Below are 22,441 nucleotides of genomic sequence, written 5' to 3' on the forward strand. Positions count from 1 at the left end.
TGTCTTTGAGGAAAGCGCTGATATCACATGAATGAATGAATGAATGAATGAAACTGCATTAATCCTGGAGGGAAGTTCTTTTTGGTTGCATCAGCATACAATGCACAACATACATATATGCACATACAGACAAGTAAACATATAAATATGTCAATGAGACTCTGTTCTTGAAGTTATTAGCATCATTATTGGTGTTGTTGCTGGTAGTAGAATTAGCAGCATGATGTACTGCGTTGGCACTCAGACACGCATTCAAATGACAACCTCTGGAGTCCTACGCTGGAAGCTGAGGTAAGACTAGTAAAAACGAAATAAAAACACGCTCAGCTTGAAGGCAGGTTTTGCGAGTCATTTGGGGGATGCTGAGGAACAAGCGTTGCAGACAGACTGTGACCCATTTAATGACAGCGAGACAGACACCAGAGCAGTTTCCCTGGCATAATATTTCCGTGTTCTAATTGTACAGGTTTTTTTTTGGTAATTGCAAAAGTGCAATTTGTTCATCGTGTCCGATCGTTCGGGAAAACGACAGTACTTGAAATCAAAATTGTGTTTATGTTACAGTCGTCCTTTTTATTCAAAGTAGCTTTCACACATTTTACATTTACTTTTAGTTTTTTATTTTCTTTATTTCTCTCGAATGATGTCACTGCCGGGGTGCTTGTTCAGCCTGGTGATGTTTCTACTGAAAAAAACTTGTTCTCACTTTCTCGGTTTGTCCAGCTCAACAGACTTTATCAGGTGTCACGTGAGCTCGCACGGCCAAAATTTGGAACCCCGCATACAAATCTGAATAAAATAACAGTAATATACAAACCATCATATTCATATTGAATAAAACAAACACAATCACAACAGAGCCAATCTCTAAAGAGAATAAACTTGAGAAATTCAATAGAAAGTGTACGAAATTTTTAGTCGCTAATATGAGTTCTGCTGTTGAGCCTTTGTTTTTTTTTTTTTTTTTTTTTAACCTTCATCCAAAGGTTGTCAGTGACAAGTATATAAGTCAGTTCTCTCTGGAAACTTAGTATGTTATACTATAATTGAGGAAAACATTTAACGTATGCCTTGTAACCTTACTTTAACTGTACGAAATAAAGTGCCGATATGTATAAACCAGAATCTGGTTCCAATGTGAGCGCACACCATTATTCCTTGGCGCCTAGGACCCGCGCCGACCCAATAAATGCCCCTCTCTTTATTTCGTTTCTCAGTTTTAAGAACCTTCTGCATCCTCACGCCTGCTTCCAGCTTGCTTTCACGCTTTGATCATCGTTGGTCGGTTGTGGAATTCGACTTGAAACGTTGCTCCCTGGGTCAACTGCATTCGCACCTTTGGTGCCGAATAAACCTTCTGCAGGATATTAGATGCAGTGTATAATATACGGGGCCTCGAATGCAGAAGCGATGCTGTGTTTTGAGGTTTATGGGGTTTGATGTGTTCTGTCCAGTGGCAGTAAAGCTGCCAGTCATAGAGGTTGGGAAAGATGGGCTGAAAGGGCCCTTGTGGCAAAGGAAGTGGTCACTCATTCACATCCTGGAGTTGTGTGGGCGATTTTCCGGAGATCTTCTTGCACTAACACTACATGGGTAAAATAATAGGGTAAATGGGTAATAGGGTAAAGGGACCGTGAGTTCATTCTTACATTGATACTGGTGAAGAGACTGGTGGCTTTTTTTACTCTGCCGTTCTGCACAGGAAGGTGGTGAGACCTGTCATCTCTTACGCTGTGGGCAGCACGATGGCACAGCGAGTATTGCTGCTGTCTCACAGTGCTTGGGTGGTGCGAGAGGACACGGGATTGATCCCTGCTCAGTCTGTGTGGAGTTTGCATGTTCTCCCCATGTCTGTGTGGGTTTTTTCTGGGTGCTCTGGTTTCCACCCACAGTCCAAAGACATGCTGTTCAGGTTCAACCGTAGTGTGCGAGTGACAGAGAAAGCGTGTGTGTTCCACTGATGTATGGATGAGTGACCCAGTGTAAGTAGTGTATCTAACAGTGTAAGTCTTCCAGTGCTCTGGTTTCTTCCCACAGTCCAAAGACATGCTGTTTAGGTTCACCCATAGTGTATGAGTGACAGAGAGAGTGTGTGAGTTCCTCTGATGTATGGATGAGTGACCCATTATAAGTAGCATATCTAGCAGTGTGAGTTACCACGGTGAATAAGGTGTGTGGGCTGATAACACTACACAGAGTTCATTGGAAGTCACTTTGGAGAAAAGTGTGTGCTAAGTAAATCCATGTAAATGTTTACCGAGCTAGCTGCTCATTATCACATAAGAGTTGAATTATTCCTGGATCTCCCTGGATAGCCCATAGTTTGTTTTCCAACAGCGCTGCTGATTTGTTCCCCATGAATTGCAGTCTGGTTGCAGGGTGGCGATGCGTGCGTTCACACGCAGAGGTTGTTCGAGGTCACAGCTCAGGACTGAGTCAAGTCCTCTGCCGCCTGGGACATGGTGTTTCCCAGTGGTGTAACTAAAGTAGCTTCAGTCCCCTTTGCGGAAAGGTCAGCCAAGGCATCTTGGCAAGCGGTTTCCTCCAGGTCCGCAGCGACAGATGAGCTGCAAGTGCACTCGGTCCAGCCAGAAGCGTGTGAAGAAACCCGTCCCCTCGCCAGGCAGCGTGTCGCTCACGCTTGGAGTCGTAATGAATCAAGCGTAACGACAGATCAAATATTTAAAGTGGCTAGAACTGGGAAAATACATTCTTATTTCTTATAATAAAACTTGGACAGAGGTTGTCAACCTGTCAGTGGGGCTGTAACGAAATCTGTAAGTGGGCTGTAACAAAGCCTTCGAGCACACTAACCGGCTTCCGTGTCGCTCGAGTGAACCAAACCTGATCCCTCCCGCTGTTGTTTTCCCATCTCTCTCTGCTTAATCTGATGCCCCTTCCTATGTCTCTCTTTGTCTTGTCACTCGTGTCCCTAATATTTCCTTCAATGTTCCCTCTCACTTCTGAGGCTCTCTGCGCCATAAAGTATTTTTGTGCAATATTTGTAGCCATGGCTGAAATACAAGTATAAAAAAAAATAAAAATATACAAAATAATACACACACACACACACACACATTTTCAGAACCGCTTGTCCCATACAGGGTCACGGGGAACCGGAGCCTACCCGATAACACAGGGCATAAGGCCGGAGGGGGAGGGGACGCACCCAGAATGGGATGCCGTCGCAAGGCACCCCAAGCAGGACTCGAACCCCAGACCCATTGGAGAGCAGGATTGTGGTCCAACCCACTGCGCCACCGCACCCCCCTCCAAAATAATACACACACACACACACACACATCTTCAGAACCGCTTGTCCCATACGGGGTCACGGGGAACCGGAGCCTACCCGGCAACACAGGGCGTAAGGCCGGAGGGGGAGGGGACACACCCAGGACAGGACGCCAGTCTGTCGCAAGACACCCCAAGCGGGACTCGAACCCCAGACCCACCGGACAGCAGGACTGTGGTCCAACCCACTGCGCCACCGCACCCCCCCAAAATAATACATATAAATGTAAATACGTGTGCTGTAACATCCAAGTTAAACAATCCGACATGGATATAAATGATGAGGCTATAAAAAAGAAACAGCATCAGTAGGACGAGGACGGTAACAGTTTGTAACTTATATAGAGGCCTGATAGGAGTGGACAGCTGTTGGAAAGTTGACTTTGTGTGTGTGTGTGTGTGTGTGTGTGTGTGTGCGTGTGTGTGTGTGCACTCCTCTCTAATGAACCACGTGCACACACATCGCTCACCTTAAAGGGAATTTTGCATTCGTCCTTGTCTTCTCCCTGCCCGTCCCTTTCCTTCACCGTTGTACCCGCAGCAGTACTACGGTACAGTTTAAGAGTCCCGTGCTACTGCGCTTCCAGCCGAGCTGAAAATAGACTCTCTCGCTCCGTGGAGTGTGGCTTGGGACCCCTCCCCATCCCCATCCCCGCCCCCACGAAGGCCTGAAGAGGAAAGCCTGTCCAGCATCCTCAAGCCTGATTGCGACATTCGGCACGGTGAATGGAGCGAAAGGCAGGAGGATGAAGGGACGAGGTGGGGATGGGAACCGCAAGCGTACAGTGAAGGACTCTTGAGGGACGCAAGGGGGCTGGGCACTGATGCCGACCTTGATCACGTATCCTGCACCATCCTTCTAGTGCTCCTAAAATAGGGTTTAAAGGGCATCCATAATTTAGGGTACCAAGCGTGTCTCTTCGAGGCCGGTCCCTACCTGGCCCACCCGCTCTGACCCTCCACTCTGCAAAGGGAATGCTAAATTATGAATCTGATGTGTGGGTGTTTGGCTCTTGCTGCTGGGCCACACGGTGAAGCTGACTGAGCACCGAGACATTGGCACGGAGGCCATCGGGACGCTGAACTCGCCGGCGCTGAGCAGATGCCACGCGGTGTGAACCGCTGCATTTATGGTCCTCTGCTTCTAACAGGAGGAGAAGCTCATTTAATTCATCCTTAAATTTGTATCTCATGAGTTTCGCTTATAAATTGTTCATACTTTTGGAGAAACAATTTTTTGCTCTGTAATGACACAAAAGTAGTGACGTGTACGTGATGTGGAACTAGGAGCACAGCTGGGTCTGTGTGCGTGCTGGTTGGTGTAACGTGGTTTTACATGGTTGAGGGCACTTGATAGAGGTTGACGAAGGGCAACTGCTTCACCGCTGATGGATGGGGGGTTAGATTCCTTGAGAGATGGGGCAGGGATGAAAAACAGTGGAGGACACACACACACACACACACACACAAACTGGTCACTGTGGCTCCATGTGGGAGTGTGAAACCTCAACACTTAGCAGTCTCCAGAGACATGGTCAGGGTTAGGGGGGCAGGAGGAAATCCAAAGGACAATCGGGGGGGTCACAATGTGGAGCAGTCCTACGTGGGCAGGAGGCAGCGATGTAGTTAGAGCTATTGCCTTGTGATCTCAAGTCGCAGGTCGAATCCCACCCCCGCATCTGTGATACCCCTGTGCAGGGATCTTACCCTGTTTGGATGCAGTAAAAACTATAAAGTGATATAAACAGCTGCGTTCTTATTATATTGGTCCAATAAAACAACGTGGGGTGGGACGAAGTGGGACGCAGTGGGACAACAAGCTTGCCTGGGGCCTTCTCTGTGTTGGGTCTGGGGTTCGAGTCTCACCTGGGGTGCTCTGCGGCAGACTGGCATCCTGTCCAGGGTGCATCCCCTGCGCCCTGCACTGCTGGGCTAGGCCCTGGCTTGCTGTGACGCCACTTGGATAAGTGTGTGTGTGTGTGTGTGAGCTGATACCGCATGTGTATTTGTTCCTCTAAGTACCTTCAGTAAACTCTGTGGTGGGTTGGCTGCTTCTTTGGCTGAAGAGACAAGTCAAAATGAATAGATTTTAATTATACGCTGTAATTAATCTTGGCTATTTCAGCTTATTAGCACGTTACTTTTAGTGATATTAGTAAGAGATTTAATAGCTTTACACTTAATCTTTAAAAGATGCCGTTTTAAGTGAATGTCAATGAGAAGAATAAGCTCTTTAATTTATAACTTGCTATTTTCAGAAGTCTTCTCTATAAGTGATTAAATGTAGTTATATAATCTCTTAGTTCTGTTCTCTTTTTAAGTAACATATGTCTGTGGGGAAGGGGGTTTGGCTGGTGCCTGCTGTGTGGGGGGGGGGGGGGTCTGGGGTTCGAGTCCTGTTTGGGGTGCCTTGCAGTGGACCGGCGTCCTGGCCTGGGTGTGTCCCCTCACTCTCCAGCCTTGTGCCCTGTGTTGCCGGGTTAGGCTCCGGTTTGCCGTGACCCTCTTCGAGACACCAGTTCTAGATATTGTGTGTGTGTGTGTGTGTGTGATGTCTGTGGGGAAGATGCACAAGACTCACCTCTTTTTCCCTTCCATTTCTTCTTGTTCTCCTTCCTTCCTGGGCTTCTCCTGTTTGTCTCCCAGACCAGTTTACTCTCTTTCCCCTCCCCACTTCCAGGCTGGTCCTCTCCTCAGTCTCCGACTACTTCGCCGCTATGTTCACCAGCGATGTCCGGGAGGCCAAGCAGGAGGAGGTTAAGATGGAGGGTGTTGACCCAGACGCGCTGTGGGCGCTTGTGCAGTACGCTTATACAGGTATGTGCACGCAGGTACACTCTCACAGGTGTGCTGAGGTTCCTGAGACTCACATAAGAGTCACATGTAGTCTTTATATACGGCGGCACGGTGGCACAGCGAGTAGCGCTGGTCTCTCACAGCCCCTTTGTGGCGCGAGAGTACATTGGTTCAATCCCCATTCAGCCTGTGTGGAGTTTGCATGTTCTCCTTGTGTCTGTGGGGGTTTCCTCTGGGTGCTCTGGTTTCCTCCCACACTTCAAAGACATGCCGTTCAGGTTCGCCCACACTTTTGTCTCAATTACCACGTCACAAACGCAGCATTTGGCGAACAAGCTTCAGCAGGTGCACCCAGACTTTTGACTGCATTCAACGGGGACTGTAGGACCGCACACCTGTGTCACGCACAGCGGCACTTGGTCACATATGCAGTGAAAAGCGTCTCGTTTCATTATGAAAATCGTAGGACTGAACTGTTCCCTAATTCCCCTGCGACGTAAAACACGCACTTTGCTGCCAAACCACAAATGATGTATTACGTAAAGTTGTACAGTCCTTACGTTTCTTTGGCTCACAAAGGGGTTGTGGGTTGGTGTCTCCAGCAATGCATCTCACATGTCCTCAGAGACTCGCTGCTGCAAGAGGACACTGAACAACAGCACAACCTACATTTATCTGACACTTTTCTCCAAAGCAACTTACAATTATTTACCCATTCATACAGCGGTGTAATTTTAGTGGAGTAATTGAGGGTAAGTACCTTGCTCAAGGGTACTACAGCCAGAGGTGAGGCTCAAACCTGTGACCTTTGGGTCTAAAGGCAGTTGTTCTAACCACTGTGCTACCAGCTGTCCCATGGAGATGCTTGTGGTATTTGTCTGAACGTCTACTCGTGCGTGTGTCTGTCCGCAGGCCGTTTGGAGCTGCGCGAGGACACCATCGAGAGCCTGCTGGCGGCGTCCTGTCTCCTGCAGCTGTCTGCCGTGGTGCAGGCCTGCTGTAGCTTCCTGATCAAGCAGCTGCACCCCTCCAACTGCTTGGGCATTCGCTCGTTTGCCGACGCACAAGGCTGCCAGGAGCTGCACAAGGTGGCGCACGACTACACCATGGTGAGCGGGCCTGACGCTGGCCCACAATGCACTGGGGCCCGAGCAATCGCTGTCTCGGGACAAACATGAACGTTACACATTAAACGTCATATTGTATGGAAAACTGCTTTCTGTGTCTCGCTTACAGTTAAACACACCGTGGCTTCAGCTGTGAAATGCTGGCTGAGCGGAAATGTGTGATTTAGGGCTTTGCAGCTCCACCAGTTTTTTCTGCTCTGTCCTAAAACTTGTCTCACTGTTGCTTCACGTGGCTGGACAAGCGCTCCCATTGAGTTCTGCAGTAATACAGGTGGTCCCTGATTTACGAAGGGGTTACGTTCCACGAAACCCATCACGAGTGGAAAATATTGTAAGTCGAAAATGCATTTAATACATGCCTCTCATAACAGACTGGGAGATGCGGATCGCTGCCGCTACCCAGCATCGCGAGAGAGTATCGCTCCGCATATCACTTGCCTGGGAAAAAAAAATCTAAATTCAAAGTTCAGTTTCTACTGAATGTCTATCGCCAGCTCACCATCGTAAAGTTGAAAAAAATCATAAGTCGAACCATCGGAAATCTGGGACCACCTGTATTTGGTTCTAAGTGGAACCCAGCTTGTCTATTTGCGGGTCCCGCTCTTCTCATTTGCTGGAGGAACTGCCCTTTTACATTGTTCCCTCTTCTCGTGTCATTGCTAATAAGCTCTTATCTATCGGAAAGGAATGTGCTTGTCTTTTGGAACTGTGACGTACTGAGGGAGACAGCATAGGTTCTCAACAATACGTCTGAAATAGTTTTACGTATTGAAGTATTCCATCCGGTCAGGAGTAGTTTCTTAATCCAATTATTAGTGATTCAGATTAGTTCAAGTGCCAAGTTAAGAAAACCTGCTGGACTTCACTGCCCTTTGAAATCAGGGACTGGACCCTGTTGTACAATCATGTTCTGGGTGGCAAGGTGGCACAGCGAGTAGTGCTACTGTCTCCCAGCCCTGGGTGGTGTGAGAGGATGTGGGTTTGATCCCCACTCAGTCTGTGTGCGGTTTGCATGTTCTCTTTGTGTCAGTGTGTGTTTCCTTTGGGTGCTCTGGTTTCCTCCCACAGTCTAAAGACATGCTGTTCAGGTTCCCCCATAGTGTGTGTGTGTGTGTGTGTGTTCCACTGATGTATGGATGAGTGACCCAGTGTAAGTAGTGTATCTAGCAGTGTAAGTCACCATGGTGAATAAAGTATGTGGGCTCGTAACACTATATAGAGTTCATTGGAAGTCATTTTGGAGAAAAGTGTCTGCTAAATAAGTAAATGTAAATGTACAGCTGGTACCGTAGTGGTTAAAGCTACTGCCTTTGGATCCCAAGGTTGCAGGTTTGATCTCTGCCTGTAGTAACTGTGAGCAAGGTACTTACCCTAAATTGCTCCAGTAAAATTACTCAGCCTTATAAGTAAGTAAATAATTGTAACACTAAGTTGCTTTGGATAAGAGTATCAGATAAATGAATAAACGTAAATGTTAAAGGGTTAGTTGCGTTTGCACTTTGCCTTTGTGCCAAATAGATGTTATGGTCTTTTACTGTAATATCTGATGAGTTCACTGTCTTCAAATGATGTGAGAAGTAGACGTGTGCAACTGCATGCATGTGTATGTTCAGTGGTGCCGAGACCCAACAAAGGCCTGGGTGGGTCGCCAGACAGTCGCTCTGAATGCTCTTCCCAGGTAGGGTAGGACTGCAGTGAGACATGTGGTTCATCTCCATGGAAATAGCAGTCCATGGGTTGAGATGAGAGTCGGAGGATGCAGAAGAAAAGAGACTGTGACTTGGAGAGAGAGGGAGTGAAGGATAATGATGCAGGGTTCTGCTGTTTCAATGGGTGGGAAGTGGATGCTTTTTTCTGAGACATCTGATCAGAACCAGGGCTGTTTTTTTTACAGCCTTATGTAAGAAAGCAGAGTGTGAAGTGGGACCGTCTCTTGCAGCAGCGCGATAAGTAACGCACGGGGGACGAAAGGCCACGGATCCATTTCTCTTTGGAGGTGTAAAAAGACGATTCCGACTTCCGGAGTTTGGAAAGCTGAGCCAGATCTCGCCAGCCGGGCCCCTCCAGCCGAGCTCCACACGGCACGTGAGGCCCCCGTAGCGTCCATCTCGCTTTATCCCCTCCATCGCTTCCTCTCTAATCCATGGCCGTTGAGAGAAAATGAAGTGGGACGACCTTTGGTGACACCGGTGGCTGCGATGTCTCTTGCCCGGGGCCTCGCGAGCTGTAAATTATGATTGCAGCGGGTGGTGTCCGCCACTGCATGCCAACGGAGACACAGCGGCCTTCTCATGGGTCACACGGGTGCTGCTGGAGGACGCCTCGCAATGCCACAAATCCCACTCTCAGCCGCACCGGTACGGTAAATCGGAGCGAGTCGTAGATCGAGAGAACCATATAAAATTCCTTTACGGGTGGTCCATGGTTTAGAATGGTTTGACTTTCGATTTTTTCGACTTTACGACGGTGATAATCTCTCACGATGCTGGGCAGCGGGATCGATCCGGATCTCCCAGTCTGCCATGCGGTCGCTATACAGATACGCCCCATATCCACCTTGTGTTTTTTGCATCCATAAAGTCATGGAAACGCCCATCTGTGTCTCCTGCTGCTTTGGTGGGAAGAAGAAGAGGAGGGCAATTACTCTTGAGGCGAAACTCAAGACAACTGCCAAGCATGAAGGCGGCAAGCCCGTAATGGCCATCGCACATATGCTAGGCTATGATGTTCGGTAGGTTACGTGTATTAAATGCATTTTCCATTTACGATGGGTTTCGCGGAACGTAACCCCATCATAAATCGGGGACCACCTGTACTACCACTTCCATATGCCCACAGTTCTACATAAGGTCACAAATGTACAGAAAGTCCTTGACTTATGACAGGGTTCCTATTCGATGAGCCTGTCACAAGTCCGTTTACAGTACTGTGCAAAAGTCTTAGGCACTTAGTTGTTTCACACACACACACTTTCAGAACCGCTCGTCCCATACGGGGTCGCGGGGAACCGGAGCCTAACCCGGCAACACAGGGCGTAAGGCCGGAGGGGGAGGGGACACACCCAGGACGGGACGCCAGTCCGTCGCAAGGCACTCCAAGTAGGACTCGAACCCCAGACCCACTGGAGAGCAGGACCTGGTCCAACCCACTGCACCACCGCGCCCCCCTATATAAAATATAATTTTGCAATATCTATTAATGAATACTGAGCATTCACTTTTTTCCCTTGTAGAGCTTTTGAATTAAAAAGTATTTTGAACAACTGTCAATAAAACGCAGTCGCTGCCGGAGACCGAAACACTGACCGAGACCCAGACAATGCGAGGTAAAATAGGGTATCCAGCAGATGTTACTGTATAGCGATGGTGCGGTTGCTGTTGGGCATTAGCACCGATCGTTGGGACTCGAAAATAATTTAATGGGGTTGATGGGATGGTTGTCATAAATCCAAGCGGTCGCTGACCACCTGCATTTCAATGTCAAGGAAAGAGCTGCACTCGAAACAAAAAAGTGTTTCTTACAGCTTATACAAATTTCTACATTGAACATTCAAAATGTTTTCAAGGGTTTTCTGCAAGGAGTTTAAGTGCCTTGACGGTGTCAGGCGTTGTCCTCGCTCTTTGTGCTCTTTAATCTCATGTACTTGTCTTTCATGGACTGTGCGCTCTGCCCCATTGCTTCCTCGATCGAAGCGCCGGGCGGTTTGGGTTTGCTTCAAGAGCCGTGATGCGACTCGGACGCATTCAAAGGTGCCGGAGCTTTCTTTCCATCCCCTGAGCGCGTGTCATCCTCCAGACCCTGCTTTCACAGCCACACGATGTGACAACTTGCCTTTCTTAACCGCTTGCGTTGGATAAGCAGGGTAACATGGTCTCTCCAGAGGGGAAGCAATTAATGAGAGGAGTAATTAATAAATGGAGGTGTGTTTACATCGCTCTCTCACTCTCTCCATCTGTCTCCCTCGTTCTTAATTTTTATTTTCTTTTCCTGAGGCCCCTGCTCTTCCTCAGATGCTGTCGCTCCCCTGACTAAACTGAAATCCATACCCCGGATGGCTTATTGGCGTGAACTTGCAGCAAGGCTAAGGCCTTCACAATGGGCTCGTTTGTAGAACACAAATCAATTTAGAGAAACTCTCAGCCTCCCCCTCTGTGCTCTTTTATTCCTGATCTCTGTTTGATCTCAATACTCTGGCTACAGCCTGCAAGACTGCCAAAGGATCGACACCCCGGTGTCTGTAGGGTCTGATCGGTGTCCTGCACCTCTGGCTGCTCGCTTGGTCTCATGCACAATGTGAAAGTCTGGAGGTTCTTGGTTTTGGCTCCTATGTGGTGGAATGAGCTCCCTCCGTCCCTCAGAGCTGCTGAATCCCTTTCGCTGTACAAGAAAGGCCTCAAAACGCATTTTTTTAGAGCCACTTCTCTCCCGATCTTCTGGCATTTTTTCATCCATTTTCAACGAATGCTTGTTCTGATCATGGTCACGGTGATCCGGAGCCTATCCCGGAAGCACTGAGCGCAAGGCTGGAGGGGGTTACACCCTGGATGGGACGCCAGTCCATCACAGTGACCTCCTGAAAGCTCTGTAATCTTCCATCACACCAGCTGCAATGATCATATTTCTATTCCTAAAAAATAATATACAGGTGGTCCCCGATTTACGATGGTTCGACTTACGATTTATTTGACTTTACGATGATGTGTTGGCGTTAGACATTCAGTAGAAACTGTACTTCGAATTTAGATTTTTTTTTTCTTTTTCTTCCTGGGCAAGCGATATGCGGTGCGATACTCTCTCGCGATGCTGGGCAGCGGCAACGATCCGCATCTCCCAGTCTGTCACGCAGAGGTGTGTATTAGGTGGATTAAATGCATTTTTGACTTACGATATTTTCGACTTATGATGGGTTTCGCGGAACGTAACCCCATCATAAATCGGGGACCACCTGTAATAGTTACCCGCAAAAAGGTAATACCGCTGTGCTTCGACAATCACGTCAACTTTTATTCACTCTTACTTGTACATGACCCCGGAGAAAAGTGTCTGCTAAATAAATGTAAACATAGGATTAAGGAGGTGGGTGGGGTCAGACTGCGCAATCAAGAGATGCACATTAGAGGCGGAGACAAATGGCTAAGGGACCGAGTCCAGAAGTGCCGGGTGCTGAATGCACCCGCTCTATGCGGATACATACTCCTCCCGGGGGTCCCCTCCTCGAACCAAAGCTTCTCTTCTCTGTTCCACAGGAGCGCTTCCTGGATGTGATGCGGCACCTGGAATTCCTGCTGCTGTCGCCCGACGAGGTCGAGAAGCTGCTGTCATCGGACGACGTGAACGTGCCTGACGAGGAAGCCATGATGGGGGCGCTGCTCAGCTGGGTGCAGCACGACTGCGCGGGCCGCCAGCATCACCTGGCCCGCCTCCTGGCCTGCATCCGCCTGCCCCTGCTGGCCTCACAGGTGCCGGGGAGCCCGGGAGCGCTAAGCCGCCGGCTGTCAGTCAGTCATTTAGCCCCATCATCCATCCATCCATTTACATTGCGCGTTTAGATCGATATAATAATGAGGCTTTACACAAATATGAGAATGTAATCATGGCACAAATTACATAATGTTTTAAATTATGCAGGATCTGGATCATTATTTATGTAACATCTAGATCCTTATTAAAATCCTGCATACAGAATTTATGCACTATATCAAATGCCATAAATTATTAATAGCGCTAAGGTGAATAGCAGTATTATAAAGTAAGTTTTATGATGATCTCAGTCAGCTTGTTAGGGCCAGGAAATTAAATCAGAAATCCCTTCTGGCCCCGTTTGTTCACTGTGATAAAATACCTTCATTTCACAAACTGCTGAAGATCTACCTTCAGTATGAGCAACAGTAATACAGAGTAAAAGTAAGTCAGACTTATTTGAACGTCCAGTTGTATGACCTCGGCCAACCTGGTAAAATGTGCAAATTAAATTACAAACCCTTCCTGGCACCGGAGGAGAAAGCCCTGCATTTGCATCCTAAGCAGCTGGTCGGTTGAACCGAACCTGTTTATTAAGTAACGAGAGACTGGATTTATGAAAATGCACCAGTGCATTGTGGGGAGGCATGCCAAGCTGGCGGGGGGGGGGGGGGGCTGGTGTCTGTATGTGGCATTAATGAAATGGGGTCTCTGTGAGGGGTCTTCAGCCTGAAGCTCAGATGTTCCTGCTTGGATTTGAGAACGAAAAGGACACATCCTCACACCTTCCTCTGCTATTTAACACACACACACACACATACACACACACACACAGTTTTAAGTAATCCTGATGTTGGAGTGATTGTGTTCTCCAGAATTCAATCCCAACCACCTTCTCATTCACACACGCACGGGAGCGTGTTTACGTTTGGGATCCTTTTGCTCTGATTCTTCTGCCTCCTCTTTGTTTCTTTTTTCCACCCCTTCCGGCTGAGGGTACGGTTTTGTGTGCCGGCACACGCCGCGTCATGGGTACCGGGATAGAAACTCACAACGGCAAAAAATATCGATCGCCTTTGTTTTCCGAGACGGTTGCGGGTGATTACCGTTCCGGCGGGCCTTACCCATGCGGATCAGGCCTTTAAACATCAGTGGTAAACTCCACATCGTAGTGACCGAGGCCAACTGAAGCTTAAGCGGTCCCATCTGGAGAACATGAACGTGATTGAGGACATTTCGTGTTGAAAACATGGTGGGTGGCTAAATAAAAAGAAAAAAATAAATAAAGGACGAAATAGGCAAGCGAGCTGCTGCAGGTATTTTCTCCAGCAGCACATTGCCAAAAAAATCAATCATTAATTCTGCGGTGTCCCAGCAATGGAATAGAAACCGCAATTGATTGAAGGGCTATTAAAGCGGCGTTTCGCGGAAGAGATCGAGCCGTCGACGAGCGCGTCGCTGGAGGATGAGCGTCGGGGCGAGACCGAATGCCGTGAAAGCGATGAGGAGCTTGCGGTGGCCCAGGCGGTCGGGGGGGCTCGTGCGCTGCCTGTTGTCTGCCGAGACCCATCGCTCATGACATCAGTGGAGACTTTTTTTTTTTTTTTTTTTCTTCTCCCTCCCGAGTCACGAACACTCGGTCAATAATGGGAGGCAGAATTTCGTTAAAGCGCAATTACGGCCCGCGGCGCTGCTTGATGAGGTTCCGCCGCTCGGATGGGAAACATCCTCTTTGAAGGGCACAAAGGAGATGTACAGAAAACAGGTGGATGGATTAATAAGGAAGGGAGCGTCGGAATGGACAGCGCCGACTGGGCTCCGGGAGAGAGAACTTCTCGGCGCTCCTTCGTTACAGCCCCGCTCAAGGCGGCGCGTTGGATTGGGACGGGTTCTTGCGTCCTTTTCCTGCCGTTTTCCTGCTCCTCTGCCGCCGCCTCCCCTCGGTGATGCTGACAGCTTCACCTGAGCTCCACCCTTCCCACGCACCCCGTCTCGGTGATCGGCACCCCATGCCTTCTCATCCCGTACCTGCTGTGCTTTAATATTTACATTTATTCATTTAACGGATGCTTTTCTTCAAAGCAACTTACGCTCTTAAGGTTATAATTATTACAAGTTAACAATTATTCACCCATTTATACAGCTGGGTAATTTTACCGGAGCAATTCACGTTAAGTACCTTGCTCAAGGGTACTACAGCCGGAGGTGGGGATCAAACCCGCAACCCTTGGATCCAAAGGCAGCAGCTCTAATCGCTACGTTACCAGCAAGAAGAAGCGCTGAATCATCTCAAATCATCATGAGCCTTTCATGGATTTCATTTACCATGGGCAGCTACATGGTGCAGCCAGTATGGTGCTCTAGGTGGTTATACCAGCACACAGCAGCAGGTGGCCTAGTGCTTAGAGCCATCTTCTTGCAATCAAAGAACTCGCGTTTAATTCCCTTCTCCCGCTATAGTACCCTGGAGCAAAGAATTTACCCTGAATTGATACTGTAAAAATTAAATCCAAACTTGAAATGGGCTAATTTTAGTGTACAAACTGAACCCCGTAACCTGGTTTGGAGGAGAGCATCACCCGTGTGAATAAATTATTGTTTATTATAAGAATAATAGTTTGCCGTGACTTAAGATGCGGCTATTTCTCAGTACGGCGTGTTCACGTTTTCTGTGTGATCGTGTGGATTTCTTTCCGAACTGAAAAAGGATGGGGTTCGGTGAAAGGGTGACCCAGATCCATCTCCCCCCCCCCCCCACCCCCGCGTATCATTTACTCATTTAGCTGATGCTTTTCTCCAAAATGACTTACAATGTCAAGGTTACAAATATCACAGAGACAAGCTTACAATCATTTATCCATTTATACAGCTGTGTAATTTTTTTTTTTTGTTTAACAAGTTTTTTAGGATAAGTGCCTTGCTCAAGGGTGCTATAGCAGGAGACGGGGATCGAACCTGTGACCTCGGGATCCAAAGTTACAGCAGCTGTCGCGTATCATACAGTATCCCTTGTGATCGCCTCTGGATCACCACAACTCTGCGTGCGCACGGAGGAGGATCCTGGAGCTCAGATGTTCTTCTCCTTCCGAACACGTTTTTTGTTTAAAAAAAGAAGAGGTTTTTAATAAATATATTTGAAGCTGTTTTATACTCGATCTCTTTCCCTCCCGCTCAATACCGCTCGCTGCTGTACTCAGACGCTTCATTCTTGGTGGCAGTGCTGAGAAGAGGGTAAAGACGATGTCAGGAGGTTTGCTGACGGATATGAGGTGCGCGCAGGTGCTGGGCGACATATCGCAGACAGCAGCTCATGGGTTCTTATCCCGCTGGCCGCAGAGGGCGACACACTTGGGTGGAAGCTGTTAACAACACAGGCAGGCGTCACGCTGCTGGGGGAGACGCTGCGCCAACAGCCGACAGCGAGAGACGGGCCGCGGGGACATCGATTTTGATCCACTGTTCCATTTGTGTGTATGAATATGTGGGGGGAAAAAGCAGAGTGATACAAAAAAGATGTTTTTAAATTTCAAAGACGAACAGTATCATCCCCCCCCCCAATTGCTGCTGTACATCTCTCGATTGCCCTGCTTGACCCCGCCCCTTGCTCCGCCCATCAGTGTTTGGCGGACATGGAGTCCAACCCCCTGCTATGGGACAGCGTGGAGTGCCAGCGGCTGCTCATGGAAGCCATGAAGTACCACCTGCTGCCCGAGCGGCGGCCGCTGCTGCAGAGCCCGCGCACCAGGCCCCGCAAGGCCACCGTCGGGACGCTGTTTGCCGTGGGGGGTATGGACGCCACTAAAGGTGAGCCTCGCGCCCGGCATCGGGGGGGGCCAGCCAACGTCGAGCCGTAGGAATAACCGTAGGGTCGGACAGTGAGCTCAGTATGCCACCCACTATGCCGGTGTTTGCTGTGCTCTACAATTACATTTATTAATTAATTTAACAGATGCCCCTTTGTGTTTGCCCACATAATGGATGCGATCGTGTAAAGCCACCCCCCCCTCCCCACCGTCTCTCATTAAGTCTCTGTCACTACAGCAGAAAACGAAAACCCCTGCGTAATCGGGTCCTTGCCGTTATGAAGTTATCCGTAAATATCTGGCAGCTTCCATAATTAAAGTGTGAAATTATTCGCCGCGTGAACTGCTTCCAATGGAACGGCTGGATGAGGGACCGTAACCGTAACGGAGCTAATAGGAGCTCGCTCAGCTTTCCACTTGCTTGAAAAATCATTTAAAAAGAAAAAAGAAAAAGAAAAAAAAGCTGTCCGCCAAGTTGAGACAAAGTGGCCAAATGAGTATTTGAGACACGATTTTCCCCTTTTTCATACGCGCCCCCAGGGGCCACGACCATCGAGCAGTACTGTCTGCGCAGCGATTCGTGGAAGCAGGCGGCCGTCATGAGCGGCCGGAGGCTGCAGTTCGGCGTCGCCGTGCTGGAGGGCCGCCTCTACGTGGTGGGTGGTCGCGACGGTCTCAAGACGCTGAGCGCGGTCGAGTGCTACAACCCGCGCAGCCGGAGCTGGAGCGCCATGCCACCGATGGCCACCAACCGGCACGGCCTGGGTGAGTCCAGCGGCTGGGGCCTGCGGTCCGATGGGTTCTTACCGATACGGAGGGGGATGAGTTGCACGGTCTGCCATATGCGGCGCAGCACGTGTCTCCGGTGGCCTCACAGCACCTGGGGCACGGGTTTGGACGTGGGTTCAAATCCCGCTCAGTCTTTGTGGAGCTGTGTGTTCTTGCCATGTTACCTCCCGTTGTCCTAAACATGTCTTCCAGGTGAACTGGTGACCGAATTACCTGTAGTGTGTGTGTGTGCGCAGGTGTAGCGGTGCTGGGAGGACCCATGTACGCCGTCGGGGGCCACGACGGCTGGAGCTACCTGAGCTCAGTGGAGCGCTGGGACCCCCAGTCTCGACAGTGGAGTTTCGTGTCCAGCATGGCGACCCCACGCAGCACGGTGGGCGTGGCCGTGCTCAACGGAAAGTGAGTTCCCCACCCCAGCATGTCGCTTTCTGTTCCTTTCCCTTGATCTTCTGTTCCCCTGCAGGATTTCATCATCAACCAGGGTCGTACACGGCGGGGGGGCCGCGATGGCAGCTGCCGACCGATGCTTTCCTTTAGTGTGTGCATGCGCAGCACCGTAACCCATGGTTACCGGTATACAAACAAAACATGCTTTGTTTCTCTGTGGGAAATCTTTCTTTTTCTTTTGACATAAATTGCAGTCATACGAGGGAAAATATACGGGGAAATAAACAATGAATCGATTCAAAAGAGAATGGTGTCATTATGAATTCTTAAAATACTGACTTGACACCACATAAATAAAACCAGCAATGTCCATGTAGCACATGAAGTATATATGAAGCACCTCTGTGCGAAGGGCTGTCATCACTCTGAAAACATTAAAGCTGCTCACCTCTGGGGTGCACATGCACACACACACACACACACACACACACACACCCCCTGTCCAGGTCAGCTGTAATGCTCCCATCATAGGTCCATGCCTTTGCTAATGCGTCAGGCTTCCTTGCGCTGTGATTGACATGCGAGAGCAACGCTCTGATCCTGTGCGGTTTCATGTCGACCCGCAGGCTGTACGCGGTCGGTGGCCGCGATGGCAGCTCCTGCCTTAGCTCCGTGGAGTGCTTCGACCCCCACACCAACGCGTGGAGCGGCTGCGCCCCCATGGCCATGCGGCGGGGCGGAGTAGGCGTGGCCACCTGGAACGGCTTCCTGTACGCCATCGGGGGCCACGACGCACCCGCCTCCAGCCTGGCGTCGCGTCTCTCGGACTGCGTGGAGAGGTGGGAGTCGGGGGGTGTCGCCGTTGTAGCAGTGTTGGAGGAGCAGTACGTTTCCAGCGTAACGTGGCGCAAGGATACGGACGATGCCACTGGATCTACTGAACGTTGTTCTCGGAGGACTTAAAACATCACCGCTGCTCTTATTCGCGTCCGAGTCCCGTTTTTGGCAGTTTGAGAGTTTCCAACAGCGACACGAATCCAGTTTACTGGACACTCTGTACCACAATGACATTGTGTCGTGTTTATATCAGTTATACCGTAATAACTATTATTTATTTATCTATCTATCTATTTACAGGGCAATTTACGGTGTTAGGTTTGTACCATAAGCTATGAACGATGAGTTACCCATTTATACATCTGGCTGATATTTACCATATTCATTTAGAGCGAGGGGGGCACGGGGGCAAAGTGGCGCAGTGGGTTGGACTGGGTCCTACTCTTCGATGGGTTTGGGGTTCAAGCCCTGCTTGGGGTGCCTTGCCGTCCTGCCCTGGGTGTGTCCCCTCCCCCTCCAGCCTTATGCCCCGAGCTGCCGGGTTAGGCTCCGGCTCCCTGTGACCCTGTATGGGACAAGTGGTTCAGAAAGTGTGTGAGATTTAGATCAAGGGGGGTACAGTGGCTTTGACCAGGTCCTGCTCTCTGGTGGGTCTGGGGTTCGAGTCCTGCTTGGGGTGCTTTGCAATGGACTGGTGTCCTGTCCTGGGTGTGTCCTCAAGCCCCATGCCCTGTGTTGCCAGGTTAGACTCTGGCTCCCTGTGACCCTGCATGGGACAAGGGGTTTCAGGTTGTGTGTGTTTGTGTGGGTGTGTGTGTGTATTTAGACCAAGTACTTTGCTCAAGGGTTCTACTGCAGGACTGGGAATTTGGACTCAGACCCTCTGTTTGCAAGACGACAGCCTCAACCACTGTATCTCGGATGTGTACAGCGTTTACGTAGTTCTGACCGAAACTCGTCGCACCCCCGACAGATACGACCCCAAGACGGACACGTGGACCACAGCGGCACCCATGAGGGTCAGCAGGGATGCGGTGGGGGTGTGTCTGCTGGGGGACCGGCTCTACGCCGTGGGGGGGTATGACGGACAGACCTACCTGAATGCCGTGGAGGCCTACGACCCACAGACCAACGAGTGGACGCAGGTGACTGAGCGGATTCCCTCACACCTTCATTCTCCTTCCATCTCCATCGGTGTCACTCTCTTCGCTTCCCGTTCTGTGCACATTTTCGGGTCTTTGCAGGGGATCCCCGCTCTGCTTAATTCCAAATAAAATATCACCGCAAACAATCCAGAGGAAAAAAAAACTGGGAGAACTGACTGCGGATGGAAATTCTTTTAGAGCCGTCCTATTATGCCATTCCTACAGAATGGATTTTAGGAGGATCCAAAACATAATAAGACACCGCTGAGATTAGTGGGTTATAAAATTTACTGTAGTCCACAAATGTGACGTGCGGGGATTATGTGGGCAGCTGTGTGCGTGTCCATCGCGGCGCCTTTCTCAACACACAGCCGCATAACGTGTAAAATTGTCAGACGGACATTAGGGGGAATGATGTGCACCAAAGGGATGCATGACCCTGTCTCACAGCGCCTGGGTGGTGTGAGAGGACGTGGGTTCGAACTCCGTTCAGTCCGTGCGGAGTTCGCATATTCTCCCCATGTCTGCGGGGGTGTGCTCTGGTTTCCTCCCACAGTCCAAAAACATGCTGTTCAGCTTTCCCCATAGTGTGTGAGTGACAGAGAGAGTGTGTCTGTTCCACTGATGTATGGATGAGCGACCCAGTGTAAGTAGAGTATCTAGCAGTCTAAGTCTTTGGGTGCTCTGGTTTCCTCCCACACTCCGAATACATGCTGTTCAGGTCCCTCGTAGTGTGTGACTAACAGAGAGAGTGTGTTCCACTGATGTATGGATGAGTGACCCAGTGTAAGTAGTGTATGCAGCAGTGTAAGTCACCACGGTGAATAAGGTGTGTGTGCTGATAACACTACATAGAGTTCATTGGAAGTCACTTTGGAGAAAAGTGTCTGCTAAATAAATAAATGTGAATAACCTGCCCCTTGTCTTTTTTGCCCTCCTCTAGGTGGCGCCACTGTGCCTGGGAAGGGCAGGCACCTGTGTTGTAGCAGTGAAGCTGTGACATTTTGACGGCTTTTAGACGTGGACTTCATATAGACCCTTTGAGCTGCATCATAGCGGCGACTCCTGCCCTGGAAGGGACATGCCGGACGTTTCCGAGGCGAAAGCTGCAGTCTCTCTCTCTCTCTCTCTCACTCACACACACACACACACACACACACACACACACACACACACACACACACACACACACACACACACAGCCGAGGTGTTGGATTCCTCCGAGATCTGCTTCTCCGACGGGACGGCTTGGAGGCGGCGCACTGCACCCCTGACGCTACAACGATGATGGCGGGATAAACCGCGTAATCTCTGCTTTCTGCCCCCCCCGACCCCCCCCATCTTTCAATTAGCTGTGTTCCACTGGTTTAGACACACATTCGCTTCCCCCCCGCAGGTCTTGTAAATGTAATTGGCTTTTTTCGCTGGCGTTCGTTTCACACAAAGTGCATTTCGGGTATGTAATTAGATTGTCACCACCATGGAAGGGAGTAGAGTTGGTCATCAGGCTCCATCCGCTGGACCCAGACGCACAAGGAAACCAGGAGTTTATTGTGTGTCTGGTGGTGGTTGTGGGGGGGGGGGGTAGCTGCTCACAGGCACAATAGAAGCAGATGCATTTTTTAAAAATCTTGCAGCGTGAGCTACCCCCCCCCCACACCAACCCCGCACTTTTCTGCAGACAATGGTGAGCGAAACAGATGGAATAGAATACAAGAAAAGAGAACGAGGACCATCCATCAGCTCGCGTCCCTGTGACAGGTTGCAAATTGCGTTAGGAGACGCACACGGGGAAATTGGCCTTCTTCTCGAGCGCCTTCTAATAGAAATGTGATAGAAGCTCACATGGTAATTTGGTTTTGTGGCGGTGTGGAGACGGGTGTGTGGTGGAGGGGGGGGATCCCAGAGCGGGGGTGAGGGAATGATGGGGGAGGATGTGTTCCAGCAGGGCCACGCAGACTCCTGAATTCCTGAGCGGTCCCATGTCCCAGCCAGGGGGGGTCCAGCTGTAGGAGAAGAGCACTAGACCATCTGCACCCTCCTCTCTGGGGGCTTCCCTTTTGGGGGACACAGTTGTGGTTTGTTTCTCTGAACAGACTGACATGGTTCACAGCCAGCTGGAGACTCTACTGGAAGTCTGGCATGACTGCAGCAGGTTGTACTACATAACATTTATCAGATGGTTTTCTCTGAAACAACTTCCAATGAACTCTATGTAGTGTTATCAGCCCACACACCTTATTTACCGTGGTGAGTTACACTGCTAGATACACTACTTACACTGGGTCACTCATCTATACATCAGAGGAACGAACACACACACACACACACACACACACACACACACTCTTTCTCTCTGTCACTCACACACTATGGGTGAATCTGAACAGCATGTCTTTGGAGTGTGGGAGGAAACCAGAGCACCCAGAGGAAACCCACACAGACACAGAGAGAACATGGAAACTTCACACAGACTGAGCGGGGATCAAACCCATGTCCTGTCGCACCACCCAGGCACTGTGAGACAGCAGCGCTACTTGCTGTGCCGCTGCTGCCAGGGCCAGATCAGCTGTAAACAGGTGGCTGTGAGGAACATGTGAACACAGCACTGTGCCAGGTTCACAAGTTTGTGGGTCATGCATCAAGAGGTACTTACATTTAAATGTATTCATTTAGCAGTCATTTTCCTCCAAAGCAACGTACATCTCGGAAACTAAAAGTTTGTGCATCACTTTAGGAGAAAGAGACATAGTTGCAGAGGTGTGACTCTTAAGCACAGTCGGTTTCCTTCCCCATATCGCCG

At 49.7% G+C, this 22,441-nt stretch overlaps 1 protein-coding gene across 2 annotated transcripts in view; it reads left to right on the plus strand.

The window, feature by feature from the left end:
* The window catches only part of LOC108930796 (kelch-like protein 5), a 34,838-nt gene extending 12,971 nt beyond the window's left edge, over positions 1–21,867 (plus strand). The window contains exons 3-11 of one of the 2 annotated variants that reach the window (XM_029251701.1): positions 5,975–6,111; positions 7,003–7,199; positions 12,464–12,676; positions 16,295–16,481; positions 17,021–17,245; positions 17,506–17,668; positions 18,283–18,495; positions 19,467–19,638; positions 20,582–21,867. In XM_029251701.1, the coding sequence (XP_029107534.1) occupies positions 5,975–6,111; positions 7,003–7,199; positions 12,464–12,676; positions 16,295–16,481; positions 17,021–17,245; positions 17,506–17,668; positions 18,283–18,495; positions 19,467–19,638; positions 20,582–20,638 (1,564 nt within the window). In that variant the 3' untranslated portion in view covers positions 20,639–21,867. Of the gene's footprint in view, positions 1–5,940; positions 6,112–7,002; positions 7,200–12,463; positions 12,677–16,294; positions 16,482–17,020; positions 17,246–17,505; positions 17,669–18,282; positions 18,496–19,466; positions 19,639–20,581 lie in introns of both variants that reach the window. The other variant, XM_029251700.1, reaches the window with a different exon arrangement.
* The last annotated feature ends 574 nt before the right edge of the window (positions 21,868–22,441 follow it).

This window comes from Scleropages formosus, chromosome 5 (genome assembly GCF_900964775.1).
Source record: "Scleropages formosus chromosome 5, fSclFor1.1, whole genome shotgun sequence".
In the NCBI taxonomy this organism is placed as follows: Eukaryota; Metazoa; Chordata; class Actinopteri; order Osteoglossiformes; family Osteoglossidae; genus Scleropages; species Scleropages formosus.